Raw genomic sequence first — 26553 nt, 5'->3', positions numbered from 1 at the left:
TATCCATTCATTTACCCTGTATGGGGTTTTCGGTAGCTTTGACTTCGTCGTAGTTTGCCCCATTGTGTATTAGCTGGGGGGTTTATCTAGAACTTATGTAAAGCTGCAGTTCATGTTGGTCTTCTATCCCCCTTTATACTTAAGTAGAATACTGCCATTGTCTTGCAACAATGGCTGTGTTTCGAACAACTTCTAAGACATCAAATAATAAATCACCTTCTAGAACAAGCTTGATTTCGTATGTGACAGATCAATACCATAGATATTATCACCAATTAGTCTTCTAGTCCATTCTAGGTTTCTCAATGCGAATGATCTTGCTGAGACATGTGGGACATTTGCTTTAGATAATAAACTGGAATGCCTCTGGTATTACATTGCCCCAAGTCTCTTTTTCCGAATATTCTGTTATGCTCAATTTTCTGTCAAGGGAACTCGGCCTATTGTGGAAAGCCCTATTAAGATCGTACCGATGCTGATGAGTAAGAGCTGCAGATATGAACATGCATTAGCGCGAACCTGAAGTTGCTGATACATGTTCGCTCCAGTGAAAAAGGTTATCTTCAATGAACTACTTCCACCTCGGCGAATACATTGTTGTCTCGGGTTGGTCTCTGTAGTCGGAGTGAATTAGTGTACAAACTGTCTGACTAGATGAATTCGAAATTGTCTGGCAGACGGGCATAATTCTCTAAGCGTTCTCATAACCGGGCGACATGTCTCGGGTGTGTCGAGGGGTTGGGCATGCCCGTAGCTTAGCGTGTTTTCTATCAATGCGGCCTACAAAAGTTGGTGATGTCTGTGTGTATAAGAACAGCGGACAATGCCATTGAGTATCTAGGAGCCACAGTCATCGTGCATCCCTACCATCGCGGATCGCGGTATGCCTACTTAGGTAGTTCAGATAGTTGTTATTATTAGCCCTCTGCGGTACCCCCTTAGCTCAGGAATGCGACCCATATTCTACCAGTTTAAGTATGAATGTGAGTAAGTAATCCTTGGTACAGTGCCCAGAAAGGGAATTTCCCCGGCCTCGCTCAGATCTAGTCTGCTTACGTGTACGTTGATAAATAACACACGGCATGCAGGTGAGACTCTGCACGAACACACCGCCACAATTGCTCCTATGCTGACTTTCTCACAACGTAGCAAAGCACATATTAGGCTGCCTGTCAATCGATGAGGTACCAATATTGCAAGCTCCGTCAAAGCGATAGGAAGTCATGGCTACTACATTCATCTCTTGGGAAATGATTCCAACGGAGATCGGTCCTGTCTGAAGCGATCTCACTTACTTGACGTCGCCACATTGCCTCCAGCGAGTCTGCCGCAATAAATTCTCAGGGTCCCAATCTCCACCTTGGCAAGCATCATACATTTAACCTGTCATTCCAAGCTTTCATTTTCCACATAGAATGCACAGCCGAAAAATCGACGCTGCTTGAATCGTGATGGCTCCAATTGGCTCGTCATTTCCTTGGGCTCCGGCCGAGGCATGGGCTGAGCACCGTAAGACCATCACGGAGCTATATCTACGTCGAATGATGAGGTTGGAAGACGTGATGGAAGTTATGGCACGTGAGTATAATTTTCACGCCACGTGAGTCTAAAACCGAAACTGTGTTCTTGTAGACCATATCCCTGACGTCATCTTTAGTCTTAAGATGTACAAGACGCGCTTCAAGAAATGGGATTTGGTGAAGAACAAAAGATCAGCACAAGTCTTTACAAGGAGCGGTTCTGTTATCGCCATGGGAAATTCACGCTGCCTTCAAATGACACCAAAACTAGCAGCTCCAGACTTCTATAAAAATCCTGAGGACGCTTTTCGCTTCATGAGTATTTATTTCAACACCGTCAGGTTTCGAGACCGAATGCCCTCTACACAGGGTAACACCGTTGTCCTGGTGCCTGTGACTGCTGAGTGGGCAGGTTATTTGGGAATAGTGAAGTGTTTGTTCTCACTCGGTCGTCATCACCAAGCTTTCAAGATTGTTGATATGTGCTGCCACCGGTACAAGACTGTGCTGAGTTCACAGGACCTCTCTCTACCTGATATTACTGTCAGAGCCCTTATGACTCTTTCGGGGCTTGATTCTAGCCTTGTAGAGTTGTTTTTCAGGTTCGTCTGTAACATGTCCCAGATCGTCCTTGGGCCATTTCACCCTTTTAGCACACTGCTCTCAAAAATAAAGCAGGCTGGCCCAGGTAACCTGGTCTATTGCATAAATGCCGCGTTTCAGTATTATGTCAAAAGCTTGGTCTATATTCGACCGCATCCTATGGTATTGAACTTTGGAGACTACTTCCGGGACCTGATCGACAATAAATTTATGAATGCGGACAATATGTATCATCAACTGTCAGACATTAGTGGAGTTAAGGAGCGGGTCAACAAGGGTTTCAAAATCGTATATATATTCAACATACCGTTCAATTACCTCTTAAATAGAATTTAGCTAGTTAAAGCACTTAATATTACCTTAAACTAATCCCTTAAACATATTATAAGAGCCTTAAAGCTTACCTACGTTTAAAAGTTATAAGCCTAGTTTATTTAAAACTATTATATAAACTTTAAAGGGATTAATTAAAAAGTACTTTTTAAGCTTATCCTTTAATTTAATTAGTTAAACTTTATTTAAACTATTTTAAATAATTATTTAAACTATTATTATTAAAATTACTATATTTAATTATAAAATAAATAAATATATATAAAAAAATATTAAACTTTATAATTAATAAGATTAGGATTATTAGATTACTTATTTTAAGCTCCTTATATTTAAAAAAGAGCTTTAAAATATTATTAACCTAAAGGGCAATAAAAAAGTTTACCCTTTTATTAAAGCATAAAAGCCTTTTATAAAAAATAATATAATTATAAAATACCTTTATATATATTTAGCTTTAATATTATTAACTTTTAAAAAAATTATAATTATTTAAATATTAAATAATATATTTTATATTTATTAAATAAAAGGTTTAAATTAAATTATAAAATTTAATTATTATATAACTTTTAAAAATTAAATATATATTATAATAAATCCTTTAATTTTAAATATAGCTTCTTTTTAACTTTCCTATAATAGGAAATATAGTTTAAAAATATTTATAAAAGCTATTAAAGGGTTTATTTTTTTTATAAAATTTATTATTAAAAGTATAATTTAATAATAATATTAATAAATATTTTAAAAAGCTTATTTAAATAAAATTAAATTAAAGGTTTAATATAAAAGTTAATATAAAGCTTATTTAAATATATTAAATTCAATAATTTTAAATATTAATAAAATACTTATAATAAAAAACTTTTTAAATATTATTAAAATATATATAGCTTTAAATTAAATATATTAATAATTTATAAATATTATTTTAATTAAATAGTTAAATAAAAAATTAATAAGCTTTATTTAATATAATAAAATATTTTTTATAATAATTAATAATAAATTTATAAATAAAAAATAAAAAGGTATTAAAATCTTTATAATTATTAAAAAAGGATTAAATAATTAAATAAAGTTATAATTATATAAAAATAATAGGCCTTATAAATATAAAGGATTTCCTTATTTAAGGTTTAAATATTTATATTTAATAAACTATTAAAGAATTTATTAATAAAGGTTAAAAATTTATAAGTACTTATAAAAGGTAATTATAAGCTTTTTTAATTATTTAATTAAAGAAATAAATAATAAAAAGATTTATAATATTAAAATATAATAAGGTTTAATAAATTAAAAAAACCTATATAATTAAATTATTAAAAAAGGATAAAATATATTAATATAAATAAAAGGATTATATTTAAATAATATTAAAGGTAAATAATTTAAGTATAATTTAATATACTTTATAATTAACCTATTAATAATTGTAACAAATATATTAGATATATACTGTGCTAGAATATTATGCGTATTGTAAAGGGATATTATAAAAATACGCGAGACCTATACTAATAAGGTTATATGACCTACGATAGCCATTAATACGTATATATTTTTACGTACGTTTATATTTTAATTTTATCTTTCCTTCCTTTCTTCTTTAATTTAAAATCTTTATTTATAATATTAATATAGCTATACTTTAAACCCTTTTAATTATAATATTATTTTAAGCTTTTCCTTTTTGCTAATAAGCGTTGTATAAATATGTTACCTATATTTAATCGTTATTGTTTACAATTTATAAATTAAACCTTTCCCCCCCTTTATTATTATGTTCTATATTTAATAATAAATAAGTATAATTTTATAATAGATTTAACTAATAAAATTAAACTTTATATTCCTTAAAATTAAAAAAACCTTAATTAAAATAAATAATTTAAAACAATTTTAACGATTATTATTATATATTATATTTAATGTTCTTATAAGTAATAAATAATTAATTTAAAACCCTATCTTTTTTATTAAAGAAAAAGAAATTAATATTAAGTTTAAAGATAGCTTTTAGAACTTTTTAAATTTTAAATTAAAAGATATAATACTTTTACTATTAAACCTTAATTTAAACAAAAGATTAATAAAACTACTTTAATTAATAGATAAAATAAATATTATTAATTAAGCTGCTTTAATTTAACAGTTATAAAAATAAATTACTGCTTTTTAAGCTTAAATAAAAAGAGGTAGTTTAACCCCAGCGTTACAAGAAAGTATAGTTAAAAGTGCTTTCGGCAAAATTGACTTTAAGCTAATTGGTATAGCTGTATAGGCTATTTTTAAAATAATTAGCTTAATGGATAACTTTATAGGCCTAAATCCGGAATATATAAAGAAGGCTAAAATTTATAGAGTTAATCCGGGCACCTTTTTTAAAAATAAAGATTTATTTAATAATTAACTAGGAAAGCTAACTAATAAATTTAAAGAAAATATAATAATATACTATATTAAAAAAAGCTAAATATATTATATTATATCCCTTTTAAAGAAAGATACTAAAAAAATAGTTAAGACTTACTTTTATTTTATTACTTAATTATATAATAATTTAACTAAAATAGTATAAATATTAAAGATAGCTTATTATAATTTAAATTAAATTACCCGGGTATAAAATACCTTAAATAAGTTTTACTTTAAATTAGGTTTTAATATTTATTAGTTTATTTTTTAATTTAATAACTTAGCTTTAAAGTTAAAGTTACCTAAATTTAAATAATTTTAATTTTTATAAAAATATATTAACTTTAACTTTAAAATTAAAGTATTTAAAGTTAATATTAATCTATTAATATTATATAAACATTTTTATAATAAGGTAATAAAAGTAATGTATAATTATAATTATTATTATAATTATTAAAAGAAGAAATAAGCTATTAAATTTATTAATTATAACTTTAATAATAAAAGGAATATAAATAAGGGGAATATTATAATAAAGCTTAAAGGGATAAAGCTTTTAAAGAAAAAAAAGAAGATTTATTAAAAGAATAATATTTACTTTAGCTATAGTAAAATAGGATACTACATTATAGATTACCCTAAAAAGAGCAAAAATGTAATTTAAGTATAAAATAAAAAAAGTAAAAAAAAGCCTATTAATTCCCTTTTTATTAAATCTAAGTTAAAAAATTAGCTAAATTATTAAAAAATTCTTTAATAGTTTATAAACTATCCTTAATTTATATAAAAAGTAGTTAAAATATTATTTAATTTATATATTTTATTTAAATATAAATAAATAATTTTAAAATAAAAGCTATTATATTATATAATATTTAAGCTTAAATATATTTAATAATTAATTATAAATTAATTTACTATATTAACTATTAATTAAAAGCTAGGTTAATTACTTTAAAATAATTATAATAATTAAATAATTATTAAAGATAACCTATTAATATAATTAATTAATACTTTATTATTACTTTAAAAATAAATGGACGAAAGTTTAAAGATTAAACCTTTTAAATTATTAATATTAAATATAACATTATAATTAGTTTAAAGTAGCTAATTAAAAATAAGGTTACTTTAAACTATACCTATTAAATATTAAATTAGTTAAAAGATTTATTCCCCCTTACCCTATTTTTACCTATGATTAAGATTGTATAAAAGTTTTTTAGCAATCAATAAGTTAACCTTATTATTTAATAAGATATTAACCGGAGGGATGCTATTTTGGAAAAGAAATATATTATCTTAAAATAACCAGCTATATATTTTTAAAAAACATTTAACCGGAAAGTTTAAAAATAAAACAATTTTAAAACAAAAAGATTATTTAATAATTTATTAAAAAGATTAAATTAAACCTTAAATAGAAATAATAAAAAAAAGGGTATTTTTAAATAAATTAATATTTATTAAATTTGTTAAAGTGGCCTTAAAGGTATCTATAACAATATTAAAAAAGATTTAAAAAACCTTTAATAATAAGCATATTTCCTTCCTATAAAATAAAAACCTTAAATATATTAAGCTAATTTATTATTTAATTTTTAAAAAGTTAGCTTATTTAAAAGGGTTTTTTTTAAAAGTAAAAGCTAATAAATTACCCCTATTATAACCGGGATATAATATAGTCCTTAAAATTATTACTAATAACCCCTTAAATAGCCCCCTTTAATATTAAACTTTAATTTAATATCTATTATTAAAAAAAGAAATAACGGATAAATTATTAGCTTATAGCTTTATTAAACCTTATATAAAAGCAAATATTTCCTTTATCCTTTTTGCCTTTAAATTAAATTTTATTAAAAGATAGTTTTATATTAATTATTAATAGAAAAATAAATATCTAAAAGACTATATTATTTTAACGTTAAATCTAAATAGTATTATATATAATAATTAAAAGGTTAAACGTTATATTAAGTTTAATATTATTAAAGCTTTTTATAAATTAAGGATAGCTTTAGAATTTTAATATTTAATAGTATTCTGGACCTAATAAGGAGTATTTTAATAGTTGGTCCTACCCTTTAAATTAAAGATTAGCTTTGCTTAATAGTAAAACTTTATTAATTCCTAACTATATAAATTATTTAACCTTTTTATTAATATTTATATTAATAATATTTTAATATTTATAAATAATAAAAAAGAATATTAGGAATAATATAAGGAAGTAATATATTATTTTTATAATATTAAGCTTTAAGGAAATATAAAAAAATCCTGCTTTAATATAACCTTTATAAACTATTTAAGTATAATTCTAAAAGCTAAATAAGGTATCCAAATAAATCTTAAAAAGATAAATGCTATTATTAATTAAAATTTTAAAGACCTAATTAATATTTAAACTATTTATTCGTTTTTAAAGCTATATAACTTTATCCGGATATTTATATATTATATTAATAATATAATTAAACCTTTAAATTATTTATTTAAAAAAGGTATATTGTTTAAAATAGGTAATAAATAATATAAAGCTTTTAAATTAATAAAGAAGTTAATTTATAAAGCATTAATATTAACCTTTTTTAGTTTAATTAACCTATTAGAATTAAAATGGATGCCTTTTAAAATGTTATTAATAGAGCTATTTAATAGTAATAAAAAAATAATACTTAAAAGCCTATAAGATATTTTTTAAAAATTATATTATTAATTAAATAAACTTATCCTATATAGGATAAAGAATTATTAGCTATAATTTAAATTATAAAGTATAATTATTTAAAGCTATTAAATATAAAGTTCTTTATAATAATTAATTATTAAGCCCTATTATATTTTATTATTAAAAGAGTTCTTTTTATAAAATAAATAAAATAGGTAAACTTTTTATCCAATTTTAATATTACTTTTTAATATTAGTTTAATTAAGAAAATGTAATAATAGATATGCTATTTTATAAAATAGTTGATTTGTTAACTGTTAAAGCTTATAAAGTTAAAAAATGTAATATAGCTTTAATTTTATTTAAAGCTTTAAAAGGGTTAATAATTATTATGGAAGAGGAGGCGGTAATATTATATAGCTTTAATTTAGTAGATTTAATTTAGCGAAAAAACGAAAAATAAGGTCTAGGATATAAAGATTATTAGTTAATTGTTTTAAAATAAACCTTTAATTTAAAGGTTTATTTCCGGATAGCTTTAATTAAGGAAGCTTACTATTTAATAATTATTACTTACCTTAAGTAAAATAAATATATTAAAATAATTAAATAGGATTATTATTAGCTTTTATTAAAATAAAATATTTAAATATATATTTATAATTATTATAATTATTAATGGAATAAAATCCCTTAAAATAAAATGTTTAGATTATTATACCTATTATTAATTCCTATAGCTATTTAATGTTATATTATAATTAATAGGAAGGATATATTTTTAAATAGGTATAATTATAATTATATATAGGTATTTATTAATAAATTTAATTACTTATTAATTATAATACTTAATAAGAAAAATAATATAACGGAAAATATAATATATTAATATTATAAATATATTTATTATTTTTTAAGTTTTTTAAAGGTATAGATTTTAAATAATATAGGACCTTTTATTTTACGTTTTTTAATAAAGATTAATAAATTAACCTATATTAAATACTAATATAAAAGTACCTTTTACCTTTAAATATAAAAAGCTATAGAATTTATAAATTAAAAGTTAGATTAATAGTTATACTTTTATATTAATAAGTATTAGGATGATTGGAGCTTTTATTTATTTATATTAAATTTTATATATAATGCCTTTTAATATTTAATTATTAATATAGTATTATTAAAGGTTTTAACGGGAATTAATATAAGGAACCCTTTATTGCTACTTTTGCTAAATATTATTAAAAAGATAGTATTTAAAAAGCTAGCCTAATAATTAGTATAATAAATTTATAAGGTATAAAAAGCAGCTTATAAAATAACGAAAGCTATATAAAAGAGGTAAAAAATATAGGTAAATAAGAAGTAATATTTAATGGACTTTTATATAGGAGATAAAGTTTTCTTAAAAAAGAAAGGTTTTATAATTAATAGCCCAATTATCCAATTGGACTTTTAATAGGTTAAACCTTTTAAAATATTTAAAAAGAAAAAATATAACTATATATTAAACCTTTTAAAGTTAATAAAAATAATTAACCTTTTTTATATAAATTAATTATATAAAGTAAGTAAAAACCTATTACTTTAATAAACTTAACTATTATTAAAATTTAAAGATATTAAAGGAGGATTGGAATAAGAAGTTAAGCAGCTATTTAGGTTATAAATAATAGGGCATAATAAAATGCTATAATATTAAATTGCTTAGAAAGGTTATAACTTTAATAATATTTAATACCTGGTAAAGAATTTTAAAAATTTATTAGTTAAAATATAAAAGTTTTATAAAAAATAGCTTAATATATTAAAACTATTTAAACGGTTAAATAAATAAATAAAAGCTATAATAGTTAATAAGTTTACTATTAATTACTATAATAATAATATTACTATATAAAATAGTATTATAATTAAAACTAGATGCTATACGTAATTCTTCGACCTATTTTGCGCCTGTGTTTTAATTTTGGTAGGGGGAAGTGTAACGAACGTGTTAGATATGTATTATGCCGGAATATTATATGTACTATAAAGGGATATTGTAGAAATATATAAAACCTATATTAATAAGGTTATATGACCTACGATAGCTATTAATATATATATATTTTTATATACGTTTATATTTTAGTTTTATTTTTCCTTCCTTTCTTTTTTAGCTTAGAATTTTTATTTATAGTATTAATATAGCTATGCCCTAAACCCCCCCGATCGTAACAATAATTAAAAAGAGCTTTAATAACTTTAAAGCTTATATAATATTAAATAATAACCTTTATTTATTTTATTTAAATATAGTTTTTAATAATTATAATATATTATATTTAATTAATAATATAAATCTTTTTAAATTAAGTTTATTTAAATTTATTAAAAATAAAAAGAATATAAATATAAATATTATAAATTTTTTAATTTTAAAAATAAATAAAAGGATTATTAAAAATATCCTTATAAATATTAATAATAAGGATATAAAGTTTTTAATATTTAAAAATATAGCTTTAATAAAGAACTTTTATATAAATATAATTTTAAAAGTTTACTTAAAAAAGATTAGGATTTAATATTATAATTTAAATTATTTCCTATATTATAAAAATATTAAATTTAATACCTTATTAAAAAAACTTATTAAAAAGATAAATTTAATATTTTTAAAGTATAAACTAATAGTTAATTATTTAAATAAAACTTTTATAAATATTATTTATATAAATTATAAAGTTTTATTAAGTTTAATAAAAGTAGTTATAGTATTTTTTTAAACTTATTTAAAAAAGTATTTAATTAATCCTTTAAAAGATAAGGTTAATTTTAAAGAATTATAATATTTATAATTAAAGTATTTAAAATTAAAAAACTTAAAAGCTTTAATTTATAATATAAGGGGTATAAAAATTAAAAAAACTATTAATATTAAATATAAAACCTATATAAAGGTTTAACTTAAATAAGCTATTTTATATAAAATATTAAAAAAGCATTTTAAAAGGCCTTTTTAATAAATTAATTAAAATCTTTTTTATTATAATTAAAAGTATAATAAATTATTTTACCTATTTATTATTAAAGATAAATATAATAATATATTATATATATATTACTTTATTAATTAAATAAAACTATAAGTTTTATAAGCTTTTATAAACTTTAAAAGTTAAATAATAAAATAATATAAGCTTTTAATTAATAAAATATATAATAATAATAAAATTATAATAATTATAATATAAAGAAAAATAAACTTTTAAAAATAGGTATATTTTTTAAATATAAATTTAAAGCTCCTTTTAATATATATAAAAGAGCTTATAAAAAATAAAAAAGAAATTAATTAAAAATTAATAAAAAAAGTTTAAAAGATATTAAAAGAAATTAATTTATTTAAAAAGCTTTAATTAAAAGTAGTTTAAACTACTTTATAACTTTATAATATAAGCTTAAATTATTTTTATAATTTTTATATATTATTTAAAATGTTCTTATTTTAATTTAAAAGTTATTTTTAATAATATTTATTAAAAGTAATTAAATAATTAAACATTAACCTATACCTTTATTAAAAAGGTTTATATATATATAAATATTAAATTTACTTAATTAAAAAGGATATATTTATAAAGGAAGAAAAGTAAATATATAAAATAAATTAATATATTTATATAAAGTATTTAATTAAATATTAAATATTTAATATATATTATATATAAGTTTTTAAATTAAGTTAAATAATTATTATAAAAGATATATATTTTAATAAGGAAATTTTTTATTTAAAGGAATATAATAAATAGCTTAAAAAGATCTTTAAAAAAATAGTAAAATTTATAACTATAATTAAAAAAATCCTAAAAAATTTCCTAAATTATATAAAAATTTAAAAAAAGTACTATTAATATAATTTAAACTATTATATAATTAAACTATAATAAAAGGGGATATTTTTATATTTATTAATAAATTATTAGGAAGTTAATTATAGGATTTTAAATTAAAGGTAAGAATAATTATAAATTTAAATAAAAAAGGCTTAAAGGATTATAATAATTAATTATATAAACTTATAACCCTTAAAGGAATATTTAAGTTAAATTAATATATTAAAGGAATAATAAGAAAGGAATTTAATATAATTAAAAAGCTTTAAAAAGAATTAAAATAACCCTTAAGTTTAATTAAAAAAAGTAGCAGAATATATTAGCCTTATTAAAAAGTACATTTAGCTAATATTAAGGAAATAACTATAAGCTTATTAAATAAAGACCTAATTAAAAATTATATAATAATTAAAAGGTTTTAAAATTAATTTAAAAAAGGTAAAGTAATTTAGGATTAATTTAATAATAGTTAAAAGATTAAACTAATAAAAAAGGATCTATTAAAATAAAGTAAAAAAAGCCCTTAAAAACTTAAAAAAGCTAATAAAAGGCTTTAAAGTAAACCTTTAAAGATTTAAGCTAAAAATAATAAATATATTAAAATATATATTATTTTTATAATAATAATATATAAGGAATAAAAGATTACCTCCTTAAATAATTATAATTAATTAAACTTTATAAATACTTACTTTTTTAATTAGTTAAAAGCTATTTATAAAAGTAATTAAAAATATAAAATAGTATATATAATATTTATAACTATTATAAAGCAATTTAAGCTTAAATAATTAAAGGTTATATTAAAAAAACTATATAAATATTATAAAGATAATCTTTTTTATCCTTTTTTTAAAAGTTAAAAAAAGTTTAATAAGTATTTATTAAGTAATCTTTTTAAGAAAAATGTAATTTAAGAAATTAAAAACCTTAAAAAAAGCAAAGTATTTAAAATTATTAAATATATTAAAGCTAAATATAAACTATTACCCCTAAAGTAAGTCTTTACTTATAAGTTTAATAAAAAAGGCTATTTATAAACTTATAAATTTAAAATAATAGTTTAAGGTAATTTTTAATTTAAAAATATATTTTAATTAATTTATATTATTATATTTATAATAAAGATATTCTATTTAATAATAGCTTTAATTACTTATAATAATTTAAAAATTTAATAATTTAATAGAATAGTAGCTTTTTTAAATATTAAAAAAGATAATAAAAGGTTTATAATATATTAACTATTTAATAAATTTAAAAAAGGAAATAAAGTAACCCTTTTTAATAAAGCATTATATAGTTTAAAAGATTTATTATTCCTATAGTATTAAAAGTTTATATTTACTTTAAAGAAATTTAAAATAATCCCCTTATTAAAGGAATCCTATTTATTTTATATATTTAATTATATAATATATATTATATTTTATATTAATAATTTTTTAATGCTATTTATAAAGAAATATAAAAAATAGGTAGAAAAGATTATTAATAGGATTAAATTAATATATAATTTTAAAGAATAAAGCAATATTAATTAATTTTTAAAGATTAAAGTAATTAAAAATAAAAGTACCTAAATTATAATATTACTTTATAATTAATATATTAAAAAGATTATAAACTATTATAAATTAATTAATAATAGTTAAATTTTAATTATTCCTTTTTTATATAAAAAACTTTTATTATATAAAGGAAAACCTTTTAAAAATTAAATTAAAGCTTTTTAAAATTATATAGGTTTAATATTATATATTATAATTATATTAAAGCTTAATATAGCATTTATAACTGCTTTATTATTTAAATTCCTAATTAATTTTAATTAAAGGTATATAATTATTATTAATTAAATTATATATTATTTATATTATACCTATTACTTTAAAATTATCTATAAAGGTAATAAAGAGAATATATAAGCTTTATTAATTATTAATAATATATTATTTATTAATAATAAAAAGATAAAGTACTTTTTATATAGGTTTATTATATTTCTATTTAAGGGTATAATTAATTAAAAAGCTATTTATTAAAGTATAATATTTATATTAACTATTAAAGTTAAAGTTTTAGCTTTAAAAATAATTAATATAAAGATTATAATGCTATATAAGTTATTTTATAATTTTTAATATAAATTAAACTTTAAATAAATGATTTATTTAAATAATACTTAAATAATTTACTTAATTATAAAGAAGTATAAAAGGATTAATATTTACCTTTATTATATTAATATTTAAAATATATAAATTAGGTAAAAATATTATAAAAACTTTTTTAAGGTTATTTATTTATTAATATAGGAAATGCTAATTAATAAGCTTATAAAAAATTTAAAATAAATATAATTTAAATATTTTTATACTTTTTTAAATTTATAAAATATATATTATTTAATATTAAAATAAATATATAATTAATTAAAAAATTAATTATAAATATAGGGCCTTTAAAAAAATAACGTTTTATAATTTAATAATTATAAGGCAAACTTCCTATAAAAGTATAATATATTAGTTTAATTCTTTAAATATACCCTTTAAAAGGGTATATATATATAAAATATTAATAATAATAATAGGAATAAATATAATAATAATAATAGGTATAGAAATAATAATAAAAATAGCTAATAAAGTAAACTTTACTTTTAGGATTATTAAAAGTATATAATAAGCTATATATAAGTATATAACTTTTTATAAAATTTTAAAGTTAATATTTATAAAAATAAAAAGCTAAACTTATAATTATTTATAATTATTAATATTATATTTAATAATAATGCTTAAAATACTATAAAGAATTAAATTATTATAAGGATAACTATTATAAGTTTAAATATAAAATAAATTAATTAACTAATATTTAAAAGATTATAAAATTAAAAAAGAAGTATTTATATTAAAGTATAGGTATATTTAAAGGTATATTAATAATATTAATATTTATATATTATATTAAAATAGCTAACCCCTTAGTTAGAAGTTAATATACCGTATATATATAGTAAATATAGTATAATATATTTATTTACTTAAGTAGGGTATAATTGTAAAAAGGGAGGGGGGTGCTAGGGTATAGGTAATAATATTAATAGTAATATTAATAATAATATAAGAGGAAAAGGGGGAATATTACTATTATATCTATAGCTATAGTTATAATAAAAGTAGAAATTATATCTATTAAAAATATAAAATTAATAATTATATAAACCTTATCCTTTAAAATTATATATTATTAAAAATAAAGCTAAAGAGATTATTTATATTATAATAATAATAATAATAATAGTAATAATAATAATAGTAATAATAATAATAGTTATAATTGTTATTATTATTAATAGTATTATTAAAGCTATATTTATATTAGTTAAAGCTCTTTTTAACCTATTTTTAATTATATGCATTTAAAAAAAAGAAAAGAAAAACCTATTAATTAAAAGCTTATATTAATTTATTAAAATAAATATAAATTAATTAATAATTTAATTAAAGGGTAATAATATACTTTAAAATATTTATATAAAATATAGTTTATAAAGCTAAAGAAAAAAAAAGGAAAAGAATTAAAAGTTAATATAATAATAAAAGTATATAAAGGCTATTATAAATATATTTATAATTTATTTATACTATAGTTACTTAATTAATTAATATTAATAATATTTATAATATATATTTATAAATATTAATTTAAACTTTTTATTTATATTTATAAATGTATAAGTATATATTTATATAAGCTTATATAATTATAAAGGCTTTATAATAAAGGTATATAATTATAAAAGAAGCTATTATAAAAGTTTATTTTTTATTTATATTATAGTTAGCTTTATAATTATTATAAATAATAAGGCTAAGGGGGTATATTAGACATTAATGGAGTTAAGGAGTAGGTTAATAAGGGTTTTAAAATCGTATATATATTTAATATACCGTTCAATTGCCTTTCAGATAGAATTTAACTAGCTAGAGCATTTAATACTACCTTGAACTGATCCTTCGAACGTACTGCAGGAGCCCTAAGGCCCACCTACGTCCGAGATCAACTTCTACCGCTGGAACAAGATCTCCTTAAATCGGATTCCGAAGAGCAACTATCAAGTCAGCCCAAAGGTGCGGAACTTCACAAAGTTCTGAAGTCTCGCATCGCTTGGCTTAAATTTTATACAGGTCGTCACGACGAGGCAAAAAAACTAGTTTCTGAAATTCTCGACGATCCCCTAGCCGATCCTCGCGTAATCAGCGGATGTGGATGTTATGATATTTTACATGAAATTGCAGTTGCTGAAAACAAGCACGAAACTGCTCTTGATGCCCTGTATAAGGCAGTCGCAGCTTCAGTTGAGGGATATGGGTATGGCCACTGCGTGACTGTGCGCAATATTTTGGCCTTAGAGGCCTACTTAAAAGGTATAGGTAGCTCAGAGGAGGCAGAAAAAGTCCATTATGACTCTGAGTTGCAATTGGAGCAGATATGTAACCAAATTCGGGGCCTATGGCTCTAGTGTAGAATTTGTGTGAACACGAAGGATATTTGGGCATTTTCAGGGAGACATAAGGCCGGGCCAAGATATAGATTAATTATATTGTAAACACGAAGAGAAAGCTGTAACACAGAATTCTTTAGACTACCTCAAGGGAATTCTATAATTATTGCGCCATTGCGGGTAAAGCGGTCAAACCCGCAGCAGACTCACCCCATGTTCTCTACGGTAGATAAGCCCATGGTCCTGACCCTGGCCCCTTAACGTTGGAGTACGAAATCAAACAAAGTAACCCCGGTAAACTCACTAATACTAATGTAGCAATCGTCTCTTAACGGGCGGATACGCAACGCTGTCAGCTCTGGAGAAAAAGCGGTGGCATGGCACGTTCTCCGGGACTCAATCGACTTATTAGCGTTCCTCATAGCAGAATACGTTGCTGCGCTCTGTGACTCAAACTATACTTTAGTTTAGCGACTGCAACCACCTACTTGATATATTATTCGAGTTCACCTGCGAAGACTCTTGTAGTATATGTCTAGGCAATGGGCGTACCATATCGAGCAGTCACCACGTTGGCGGTATTAGTGGCGTTGGCAGCAGTTTTCCTATCATCCAAACCACCCGCCACATCCGACAGTTCATTTTCTCCAATTCCGGGCAGAAATGGCACTGTTCTATTTTTCATTAACACTGAATATGGCCTCAGCAATGTGCATCTGGCAACCGCTAGTGGACTCCTAGAGAAATATCCGTGTACTGAGATTCACGTTGCATCTTTTCCTCGAACAGCCTCGAAGTTGCGAAAGCTATCCACTTTGGCGCGGCGCAAGTCACCCGCCACGAGAAACATCTACTTTCATGAACTCCCTGGACCGGAATATTCAAAAGCATTTTCGGCACGCCTCGGCACACACGGAAACTTCGTTCATCATCTTATGCATCCTCCTGGAATGAAGGGGCTGGGTACCATAACCAGCCAGGTCCAAGCTGCAATATCACCATGGGAGGCCGAAGATCACATCAAGCTTTTTGACAAGGCAGAAAATATCATCCAAGACGTTGATCCGTCCGTTGTGGTCTTGGATACAACCTTACGGCCAGCCATCCAGGCTGCATGGAAAAGCAACCGAACTCATGCATACATCTCTCCAAATGCACTCGTCGATGCCTTTGCTGGCGACCAACCCTACTGGGGCTTTCTTTGGAAGTATTCCCGGTGCGTTAGATCTATGATAAGCCTCAAGAAATCACTAACATGGGAATTGAAGAATGGGTTCCGATTTTCCTTTCCCAGTGCCATGGCGGAAGATTCCCGAGAATATCATAGTTACAGCCGGGTTCATATATTCAGTTCTTATTCGAAACGACTTTCAATCCACCAAGAAGCAGCTTGAAGCACACGGTATCCAAGATCCTGCCCGCTCTTCGCGTCTAAACAGGCCGTGGATCGCACAGTACCTGCCCGGAGCGAGCATTCCACTTGATTTTATCCCTCCTAATGTTACTTGTACGGGACCCATAGTACTTGATGAGGTGCCAGCTATAGAGCAAGACGCAGAATTGACAGCCTGGTTATCGAGAGCGCCAACAGTACTAATAAACCTTGGCAGTTTATTTACCTATAAAGAGGAGCACGCAAAGACAATGGCGCTGGCCATTGCTAGTATTCTTGCTGAAACTAATGTACAGGTGATCTGGAAGATGAAAAAAGAAGGCGCTTACTCTGACGCCGACGTTTTTTTACCAGTCCAAAAATATATCGAAAAGGGGCGACTTAAAATCTCGGAGTGGTTGGGTGCTAATCCTGTATCTTTACTGGGGACTGGTCATATAATCGCGTCTATTCATCATGGAGGGGCAAATTGCTACAATGAAGCTATCGCGTACGAGACAACCCTCTTTGACATTAGTGCTATCGATTCAGCTAACACTTCCTTCTCCCATGTAGAGCCGGCGTACCACAGGTGATTATTCCCATGTGGTTTGACTTATACAACTATGCCCAGCTAGCCGAAGAGATTGGCGTGGGTGTCTACGCTACAAGAGGTACAGCCCCGAATTGGACAGCTGAAGATCTGCGTAGAAGCTTCCTGAAAGTTGTGGATGGTGGACAAGACAGTCTTCGAATGAGGAACAAGGCTAAAGAGCTTGGTGAATTGGCTCAGAAAGAACCAGGGCGACTTACAGCGGCGAGAGAGATCGCGCGCCTCGCAAGATCAGAGTGTGTCTGAGACGTTACACTAGAGTACAGGACCTATCCAGACAAGTAGGAGTCTGCTTCATCGCGACATTACGTGTTAGTGCAATTGGTTGCGCCCTCTACTACCTACGCACCAGAGTCCGTACTCACACGTGGGTAGATAATGGGCCCCTATTTATGGACCGTCCCTATTTATCAGGCAATAGTGTTTCTTGAGAACTAAAATTCCGCAAATGACTTGAACAGATTGTCAACTCATTGCTCTAATATCTACATCTCCGCAAAGAATGAAGCTAGTACTCAGCGTAGTGCTTGTATACATGTGTAGAGATCTGCTTTCCCTTCCCATCATATCTCTTCGGTAGAACAGTCAATAAACCATCAATATCCCTTGGTTCGTAATCAAGGCCCAAAGCGCCAGCTGTCAGAACGTCAAGGCCATAGTTCTCCTTGATCCAATGTGCTATCATGTCCATCCCTGCAGATGCGCCTGATCCGGTCCAGATATTTCCGTCCACAACCCACTGCTTGTCCATCGACCATTTGACCTGGGGGAGTCGCTTTTTGATCCACGCAAACTCTATGTGGTTAACTGTGGCGTTCTTACCGTCAAGGACACCGGACAATGCTGCCACGTACGCGCCGGTGCACTGCGATAACGGATCAGAACCTATTCACCAAGGCACACATGAATCAAGAGGAATTTCAAGCGCTAAAATAGAGTCGAAATATAGAGGAGCCTTTATGGGTTGGACGAGAAATAGAGTTGAGGAAAGAGAATATCGGCACTCACGGTTGTGAATAGCGGCTTCCCAGCTGCAACATGCCGGCGAATAAAGTCGGCGTACTTCGGATGAAGTTCAAAACCGTCGGGGTTCGGCCCTCCTAAAATCAGGCAGTCCAAGTCTGGACATTCGTCAACGGTGGTGGTCGGTACTATCGTGACGTGACTCGAAAGCAGAGCCACAGGGTTTCTGTTCAGCCCAATATGATGAAAGACGATCTCTGGTGCTCGAGATATAGTTGTTTCATCCATGGGTGCATAGACTTTGACTAATTTCTCGAGAGATTAGCTCTAACTAGCTTTCTATTTATCTAAAGCGCGATAACAGAGGTTGGATAGCATGATGGGAAGAGAAGGGCGGTGCTGAAAAGGTCCCTTACGAGCACTTAACAGATGGCGGCTTGATGAGTTGAGAAGGTCAGTTGGGCCCATAACATCCATTGCCTGATAGTCGTAGACAAGCGCGCCAAAAGTGATGGGTGCCATGTTTCTGAGTTTGGCGAAAATTAACGAGTTAATGAAGATGTTTCTCTAGTAGAATTTCAGGGTCGTATTTGAAAGCTATGGATCTTCTGATGAGTCTCAGGCTTGCACCAGCAGAATACTACAGCTTTTTATACATTTTCTCTCAACAATCAATGACTAAAGCTCCATATGACTGTGCTTTTCATAAGCTTCGTTTGTAACCTCCGAGCCGCAGCGGAGTTGTTACGTACACTCTGCGGACTTGAGACACAAGCGGTCAAATGGTTGGGCGCAACAATGGCTGATCAAAATCTGCTAAACATTTAAGGATAGTTCTATTTCTCACAAGACTATTGCTAACCTTCATATGTAAGGGCCACTCATGTTGAGTCACGGCTCGCATCGGAATTCACGATGCGCGACGAAGGGTTTTAGCAATGTCGGCACAATCGGAAAAGCTCATCTTGGATGTCCACCATCGCACTACGGCCTCTTATAGCTCCGCTAGATGTCTTCCCTAACTGCTCGCGTCGATGCAACACGGAATCAGCCGAGAAGGGGGTGCATGAATCAATTCACGCCCTTAAATGGAGTCGAGGGGCATCACGGCAGCTGCCACCATTGGCTCTAGCCCACAAATGTCGTCTCTGCGACTACCTGGGTCGATCGGAGCGTACCTCCTAACAGCTTACGGAACTTTGAGATTCGGTGGCGTTATTTTTTCATTGATGAAAGTGATCATAGTGATGAATGGATGTAGGCGATAAATAAACTGTGTTTGAATACAGCAACCTCTCTGTTGGATTTGGTATCTTCTCTGTAGTGTAGGTCCATGTCAAAATTCGACTAGATATAAATCGCCTAGCTTCGGGAATTATAGCTCATTTATCGTTGAAGTTGTCAGGAGTAGTTATGTTGCTTCATTCTAACCGACATTTTCTCGTATCGGCGCGGGGACATTGATTATGGATATTCTCCACCAATAGGCCTGAAGAATTCAGAGGAAGACACAAGAATATTTCTGCTTGCTCAAAAAAAACAAAAATACAAAGTAAGGCTGGATACGCCCAAGACATACACATGGGCCATGCCTATTGCTCAATCGTCTGAGCTAGAATGAATGGAAACACTGCTTCTACAAGGAGTGGAGAGACATGGAGCTAACCGCTGACTATTAACCTTATATTCTGTATGCAAATGGATGGCGACTAGTGACAATATGAAGAGGGCTCGAGGAGTCATTGTCTGGCTGCCTGAATGTTTCTCTTGACAATTAGGGCGGATAGTTGACTTTACTGTAAGGGCTTGAAGCTAGCTGGAGCATACAACAGCTACCAACAAACTTCCCAGGGGATTCGACGGAACCTTTCATACAACAACAGCAATTTCAAGGGGGGCACTGAGGTAGTGAGACCAATGTTCCTGGAAATACAGCAAAGACTTGGTGAAGCCAGGCCAAGGCTGCTACCATCAGTTAATAGATATCTTGGAGCATATTGACAGTATTACCTCACATCTTCTGGAAACGCTCGAAACAACTAGTAAGGGGCAGGCATGACTGTGCTGACACGCATTATTTACTTAAAATAAGAATTCGCTATTATTGACCTATCCAGCCCAAATGGATTGGTGTGAAAACCAGCAGAGTGTGCTGGGAATGGCGTAGACTTAAGCATAGCTTTGGTGGCAAAGATCGAAGATAACTATTTGACGAGCTCTAACATTGTAACAACGCTTTCAGACGGGTATAACTTGACCTCAATCCTGGGAATGGCAGCTCCTTTGTATATGACCCTTATAACTTTCACAGATCAACGTCGTAATGAAGCGGAATAGTGAAACAAGAGGAGCACAGAAAACCCCAAGTTGAGGGAAATTGCCTGGTGATCTAAAGTTCAGGTAACTGGGATTACGCATGATAGCAAAGGAAGGTGCAGCAAATTGAATTGCCGTAGAAAAAGTTCAAGGTTGCCATCTAAACATCTGAAACTTCATCTGATCCCCACACTCAAGCCGTTGATCTGTAGCACACATACTGGTACTTAGCAAATATCCAATTATGTTACAAAATCAAACATCGGCTGCTTTTAGCCAAGCTGAGCGTCGTCCTAACTTGTCGCATAACTGTTGCGCATCTGCTTTTGCCGTAGTATGATCCTCGTAACTTGCGACGTTTGAATGCAATATGTAGATCCCAACTATCATCTCGTGTCTGCGCTCTCGGTTGTTCGGGCCGCATCATATCATGCACGTAAACGGAAACGATTGTCCCAGCATTTGGGTTATAAACCCAGTTTGTTGCTTAAACAACTTAGTCTACCATTTCAAATTCATCTCAATTCTCATCATCTGAACTGACTTTCACCCCAAGTAGATCTTGGTCTTTTCGTCCGCAAGTTCTGTGAACTTCCTACATTCTCGTACATAATTCCTTTGACCTACCATACAGGGCGTCGATCGCCGCTACATAGTAATTCAAAAATCCAAAGCCAATTGCAAATATGCAGACAAAGACTATTCTCGCCCTCATCGCTGCGACTAGCGTGTCAGCAGCAAACCTCCGCATCCCACCACGACAGAACCAGAACCAAGGTGACAACAATAATGGTAACGGCCAGGTAGACAACGGAGCAGTCAATTTCGGCCAATGCACGCCGACGATGGACTTCCAGTTGGGTCGCGCGGGACGCAAAGAAGATGAGGGCACGTTTCTGCCCACGGATCCGCTGGTCGCCGAGGGCCAGCAGGACGCGCTTAATCCCAGCATTATCATGAATCGCATCTGCGACCAGCTGATCAACGTCTGCGAAGCCAACGACGCTGCCGTCGCTGCGTGCGATGCTGCTCAAGCATCTACCGAGGCACTCGGGACTAAGGACGCGTCCACTGCGGACGCCTTCAATTCAGCACTGGGGTTTTAAGGGATCTTTCGAGCGGTGAGCCAGGAGATGGGACAGGGTATTGCCGGGTATTATTACGAGGGGAGGCAAAACGGGAAATTGTTCTCGTACCCAGCCATCCTGCTTAATTGCTCATGTTCATCGCCTAGATGGGTACTGTTGCACTGTGAAGGAGCATAATGTGTCAGACAAGCTCAGAGAATTGAGATAATTTCAAAGCTGGATACTTAGTTTTCATGAATTTACTTCTCTTCTTTTCATAATTATTTAGCCCCTCGGTTTTCATTGTACAGGGGATTTTACGGGCACTCATGAAACCCTTATTCTGCTTCAGCGAATATGCGGTAGATAGGTATGTGTAAATCAATACACACTCACTAAACGCAATGAAGGTTTTAAAAAAGAGAAGAAAAGGATGCACAGACCTTATTCTAACCAGTCTACACCTCCATAACTGCAGCGTGTCCCATATTATATCCAACACGTCTTTCATATAAGCCTACCACTGCGAAATTAAGCATCTATCAAAAAGTAGATACAGGGTCATCCTACGAGGATAATGAATAATCCTCTCATTCCTCCTCAGACTCTATCCCTCTTTTCCCAGGGCTTATCTCACTCACCAAGATCAACAGCCTCAAGTTCCACCTTCGGAAAATGAGCCATATGGACCTGCGCACTCGCAAAGGGGACAAAACGCGCGCTGAACGGCTTCCCTTTTACCTGCGGACTGAGCGGCGGGTCCGCAGGCGAATCCCACGCGATCGGCCAGTCAATTTCTGTAGCTGCGACGCGTAGTTCTACGGGCGGAGCCCCGAAGGCCCAGGCCGGGCTTGCAAGTTCCGTAATTCCTGAAGAGATGACCTTGATTTGCGAGGGATCAATGGCAACGTTCCAGAGATCTGTGGTCTCGATGATGTGGTCGCGCGTCTGCACCGTCGTGCTAGAAGGGTCGATGGAGCCCCCGTCGTATCCGACCGGGTCTCGTGTCGTTTCGTTGAATTCGAGGGCCAGACTGTACAGTAAGGGGCCGTAGTACACGGCCGCTGTGTTGTTGGCGCGTTCCACGACGCGCGGCTCTGTTTTCAAAGTTACAGAGACCTTGCTCTGTCCTTTCGGAATATCGAATCTATGCAGCCCAGCGGCCGTCGGTGAGATACGGGCGCTGTCGCCGGAAGCCTTTGTAACACTGCTGGATGGGTGAGCCCAAGTTGGGATTCTCACGTAGAATGAGAAGTCGTCGTCGGCCGATATTGAGTAGCTTAGGTCCATGCTAAATGGATAATTCGTATCCGCTGAGATTGTAACTTCGTTGTTGTTGCTATCGGTGAGCGTTGTAGAGACAGTTCCAGGGGAAAGGAAGACATGTGCGATACCTCCATCTTCGGTCGTAACGAAGGCGTTAGCGAGGAACTTGGAGTAACCTTGCGGATGATTCACGGTGCAGCAGGGCTAGCCATGTTAACAGCGTCTCAAAATAACGCCAATGTGATATCTTAACTCACATAATTCGGTTCCAAGCCAAACACATTCCCATAACTGCTTACATCCTCCCACATCTCAGGGTACACTGTGAGGTTCCTTGCCCATGGCTGAAATGTGTAAGCAACTACTTCGCCGTATTCGCTAGATAACTCACCTGATTCTCTTGCTGTACGTATTGGTGTGACCACCAGTCGGGCCAAATCTGTCCGGGGAAGGCGTTAAACGCTGTCAGTTCTACCCAATCCGCGATATCGTTATCTGCTAGATACTGGTATACCCAAGAAAGGGAGAACATCAATTCCGCCGAGGTACAGAGCTCGGAGCCTTTGCTTGGGTTCAGGTCGCTGATCAGCTCATCGCCAATGATGGTTCCTGCGAGTGATTTGTGGTGTTTCGCCACGAGGTCGACTGCTGTTCTTGTCTGAGTCTTTAGCGCCTCATCATGGGATGTACGATATATAGCCAGAGGGAACCGGATAGCTGCATTGCTTCAGTATTTCTCCCGAGGACTGCCGATATATCCCACGTAATTCCGCTTACCCTCTGCCAAGTTCACACCATGCGTGAATAGCCATGTATACGCCTGATCTCTCGGGGCGTATACGACCTCTGGGAAAGTCCCTTTGACAAAGAAATCCCTCCAATCAGTGCCGAACTGTAGATGATGGGTTACTCTTATTAGTAATCGAAATACATTGAAGATATGACCATCCTAGATTATATAAAAACAAGCTTCCCGTTTCCAACTGTCGTTGGTTCGAAGTACGGTAATGTTAACCTGAGAGTAAAAGTCACATACCACTGTGCTGCCCTGAATCATGAGGTCCATCGTTTCCCAGATCAAGTCGGAATTGTTCTTAGGGTAGTTCTCGTAAAGCCATTGTAGCGGAATATGCACTACAAGATATCATGTCAATGATCACCGGTTTGGTCGTATCAAGCTATCAGAAGCTTGAAGCTTATCGTAGTATTCAAGCCTAGAAAGAGGTTTTGGATATTCGAAGTAGCTGAAACAGGAATAAAGTCCGAGAACTTACTTTCGTGAGCCCTCGCTGGTCCCCATCCGGATCCGTCAAACACATCACCTGGCTTGGGGACCAAGCCTGTGAAATTATCTTGAAGCATACTGTGAACGAGTTCAGTATATTCATGCATAGCATCGACGATTCTGTCCGTCTCAGAAGGATCGGCTTGGGCGTATTGCTGATGAACTTTGTCAGTATCGCTTGTGATGCCTCGCCACAACTAAGGGGAGTTTGTATCACGACTTGAGTGAAATTAAGACTTTTTACACCATAATCGTCATTTTCGGAATGAAGATTAAAAGAAAGACAGTAGTACAAACCATGAGTCCAAGCATAATATAGCACCGCCCCCACAGGCCTCGAGTCTGTAGCGTTGTCTCTGGCCCGATCCAGCCATCGTCTTGCTGGTGAGCAAGGATATAGTCCAAGAAGAATTTGACCTGACCCTTTAACCTGGAGTCATCGAGGCCGAAGGCAAGAGGAACGAGGCCATTGAACCAGTATCCCGCCGATTCATGTAAATCGGAATATTCCGAGTTGCCGCCCAGCCACTGTGAATCTTTGACATAGCGATAAAAGTTAAACAAGTTCCCTGCAAGCCCGCTGGCTGATTTTTCCAACTGATCCTTAAGCCACCCTTGAGGCTTCACTGATCCAAGAGGCAGTGCTTGGTAGATTGGCTGTACAACTGGCTTCGTATTAGTTAGAGTTTGTAGCTTAATCCATTTTTATCACCTACGCTCATTGCTTGTCGTTGAATTCACGGGTTGTTTATCTTGAGGGTAAGCTATGGTCTTCGTGGCTAAGAGAGCCAGCACGGCCGGAAGGGCTCTTGCCACACTGATTGAAGTTCTCATGTTGGTGTAGCGATATTCTAATATGTTGCACAGGAAGGAACGTAGAATAGAAAAGTGACCACCAGGCAATGATACCAGTGATATACCAATGATAGCAAAGTGATAATGCTATAGGGCGCCCATCTAGCTCTCGCTCGGGCGATCCCCTAAGCAGTGCACCCAAATCAGATATAGCTATACTGGCAGTCCTATCGGTGAAGCAAAGACACTTATAAGACGTTAAGACCCAGGGGTTTGGCAAGCGTGTGAGGGGCCGGGTCGAGCCTGGAATGCAGGCATGAGCTTCATATTGCATCCAAATCCACGGGTGTCGCTCCCGGGATTATCCCCGGTATCTCGTCTGCCAACACATCGACTTGCTGCTGCCATTTTGTTTGGTCGGTGGCCAGCCCATGAGCCGTGTGACATGCATATTATGCAGCATGGCAAGTTAAGGCAACCTCGTTTCCCCGCGCTTCATTCACGGTCATCTCGACGCACGTATGCTTATAGTAGCTTCCCCTCAATTGCCAGTGTCAGATGATACGGTGACAGTGTTACAGCACATCGTTTTACGAGTCGCGCATCTCTTTTGTGCCCAGATGACGTGACCAATGAATGGTGACTGGTCTACACTCCAGTCAACGCGCGAGCTTGTCCACGCCTTGCTGATATTACACAGAACATTGGGATAGCTTGGCGACCCAATTGATGAACTGCTTTTGATTTCTTGCGTGCTCATATATCATGACAGCCTTTTTTTTTTTTTTTTTTTTTTTTTTTTTTTTTTTTTTTTTTTTTTTGTGAGGGGGCGGGTATTAAAGTTTTAGGTGGTCGAAAAAACAGAGCAACACTGCAGGGGTAGGGGTGTGTGGTCTTGCGTGGTTGGTG

At 30.5% G+C, this 26553-nt stretch overlaps 5 protein-coding genes across 5 annotated transcripts; 3 read left to right on the top strand and 2 right to left on the bottom strand.

The window, feature by feature from the left end:
• Window positions 1-1094: 1094 nt before the first annotated feature.
• On the top strand, window positions 1095-2511 carry F5B22DRAFT_538229 (Clr5 domain-containing protein). The gene is made up of 2 exons (XM_047972804.1): window positions 1095-1600; window positions 1658-2511. Exons 1-2 carry the CDS (start codon window positions 1452-1454, stop codon window positions 2457-2459), a joined length of 951 nt encoding a protein of 316 aa, XP_047825355.1. The 5' UTR covers window positions 1095-1451; the 3' UTR covers window positions 2460-2511.
• Window positions 2512-16356: 13845 nt separating this feature from the next.
• F5B22DRAFT_538212 (uncharacterized protein) lies at window positions 16357-18417 on the top strand. The gene is made up of 3 exons (XM_047972803.1): window positions 16357-17183; window positions 17236-17850; window positions 17916-18417. Exons 1-3 carry the CDS (start codon window positions 16510-16512, stop codon window positions 18196-18198), a joined length of 1572 nt encoding a protein of 523 aa, XP_047825354.1. The 5' UTR covers window positions 16357-16509; the 3' UTR covers window positions 18199-18417.
• Window positions 18330-19550, bottom strand: F5B22DRAFT_538209 (class I glutamine amidotransferase-like protein). The gene is made up of 3 exons (XM_047972802.1): window positions 19332-19550; window positions 18961-19220; window positions 18330-18817 (listed from the first exon to the last, which is right to left on the bottom strand). The coding sequence occupies exons 1-3, from the start codon at window positions 19435-19437 to the stop codon at window positions 18461-18463; spliced, it is 723 nt and encodes a 240-aa protein (XP_047825353.1). The 5' UTR covers window positions 19438-19550; the 3' UTR covers window positions 18330-18460.
• Window positions 19551-21737: 2187 nt separating this feature from the next.
• Window positions 21738-22634, top strand: F5B22DRAFT_538100 (uncharacterized protein). The gene has a single exon (XM_047972801.1). It carries the CDS (start codon window positions 21918-21920, stop codon window positions 22335-22337), a length of 420 nt encoding a protein of 139 aa, XP_047825352.1. The 5' UTR covers window positions 21738-21917; the 3' UTR covers window positions 22338-22634.
• A 297-nt stretch (window positions 22635-22931) lies between these two features.
• Window positions 22932-25683, bottom strand: F5B22DRAFT_640130 (duf1680 domain-containing protein; the record flags this gene model as incomplete). The annotated part of the gene is made up of 8 exons (XM_047977812.1): window positions 22932-23768; window positions 23822-23908; window positions 23956-24281; window positions 24342-24456; window positions 24601-24698; window positions 24839-25004; window positions 25147-25514; window positions 25566-25683. The coding sequence occupies 8 exons, from the start codon at window positions 25681-25683 to the stop codon at window positions 22932-22934; spliced, it is 2115 nt and encodes a 704-aa protein (XP_047825351.1).
• Between the last annotated feature and the right edge of the window lie 870 nt (window positions 25684-26553).

The sequence above is a fragment of the Xylaria bambusicola genome (genome assembly GCF_022495145.1).
Source record: "Xylaria bambusicola strain CBS 139988 unplaced genomic scaffold F5B22scaffold_79, whole genome shotgun sequence".
Classification (NCBI taxonomy): domain Eukaryota; kingdom Fungi; phylum Ascomycota; class Sordariomycetes; order Xylariales; family Xylariaceae; genus Xylaria; species Xylaria bambusicola.
The sequence above is the reverse complement of the archived record's forward strand: the minus strand, read 5'-3'. Positions and strand labels throughout refer to the sequence as shown.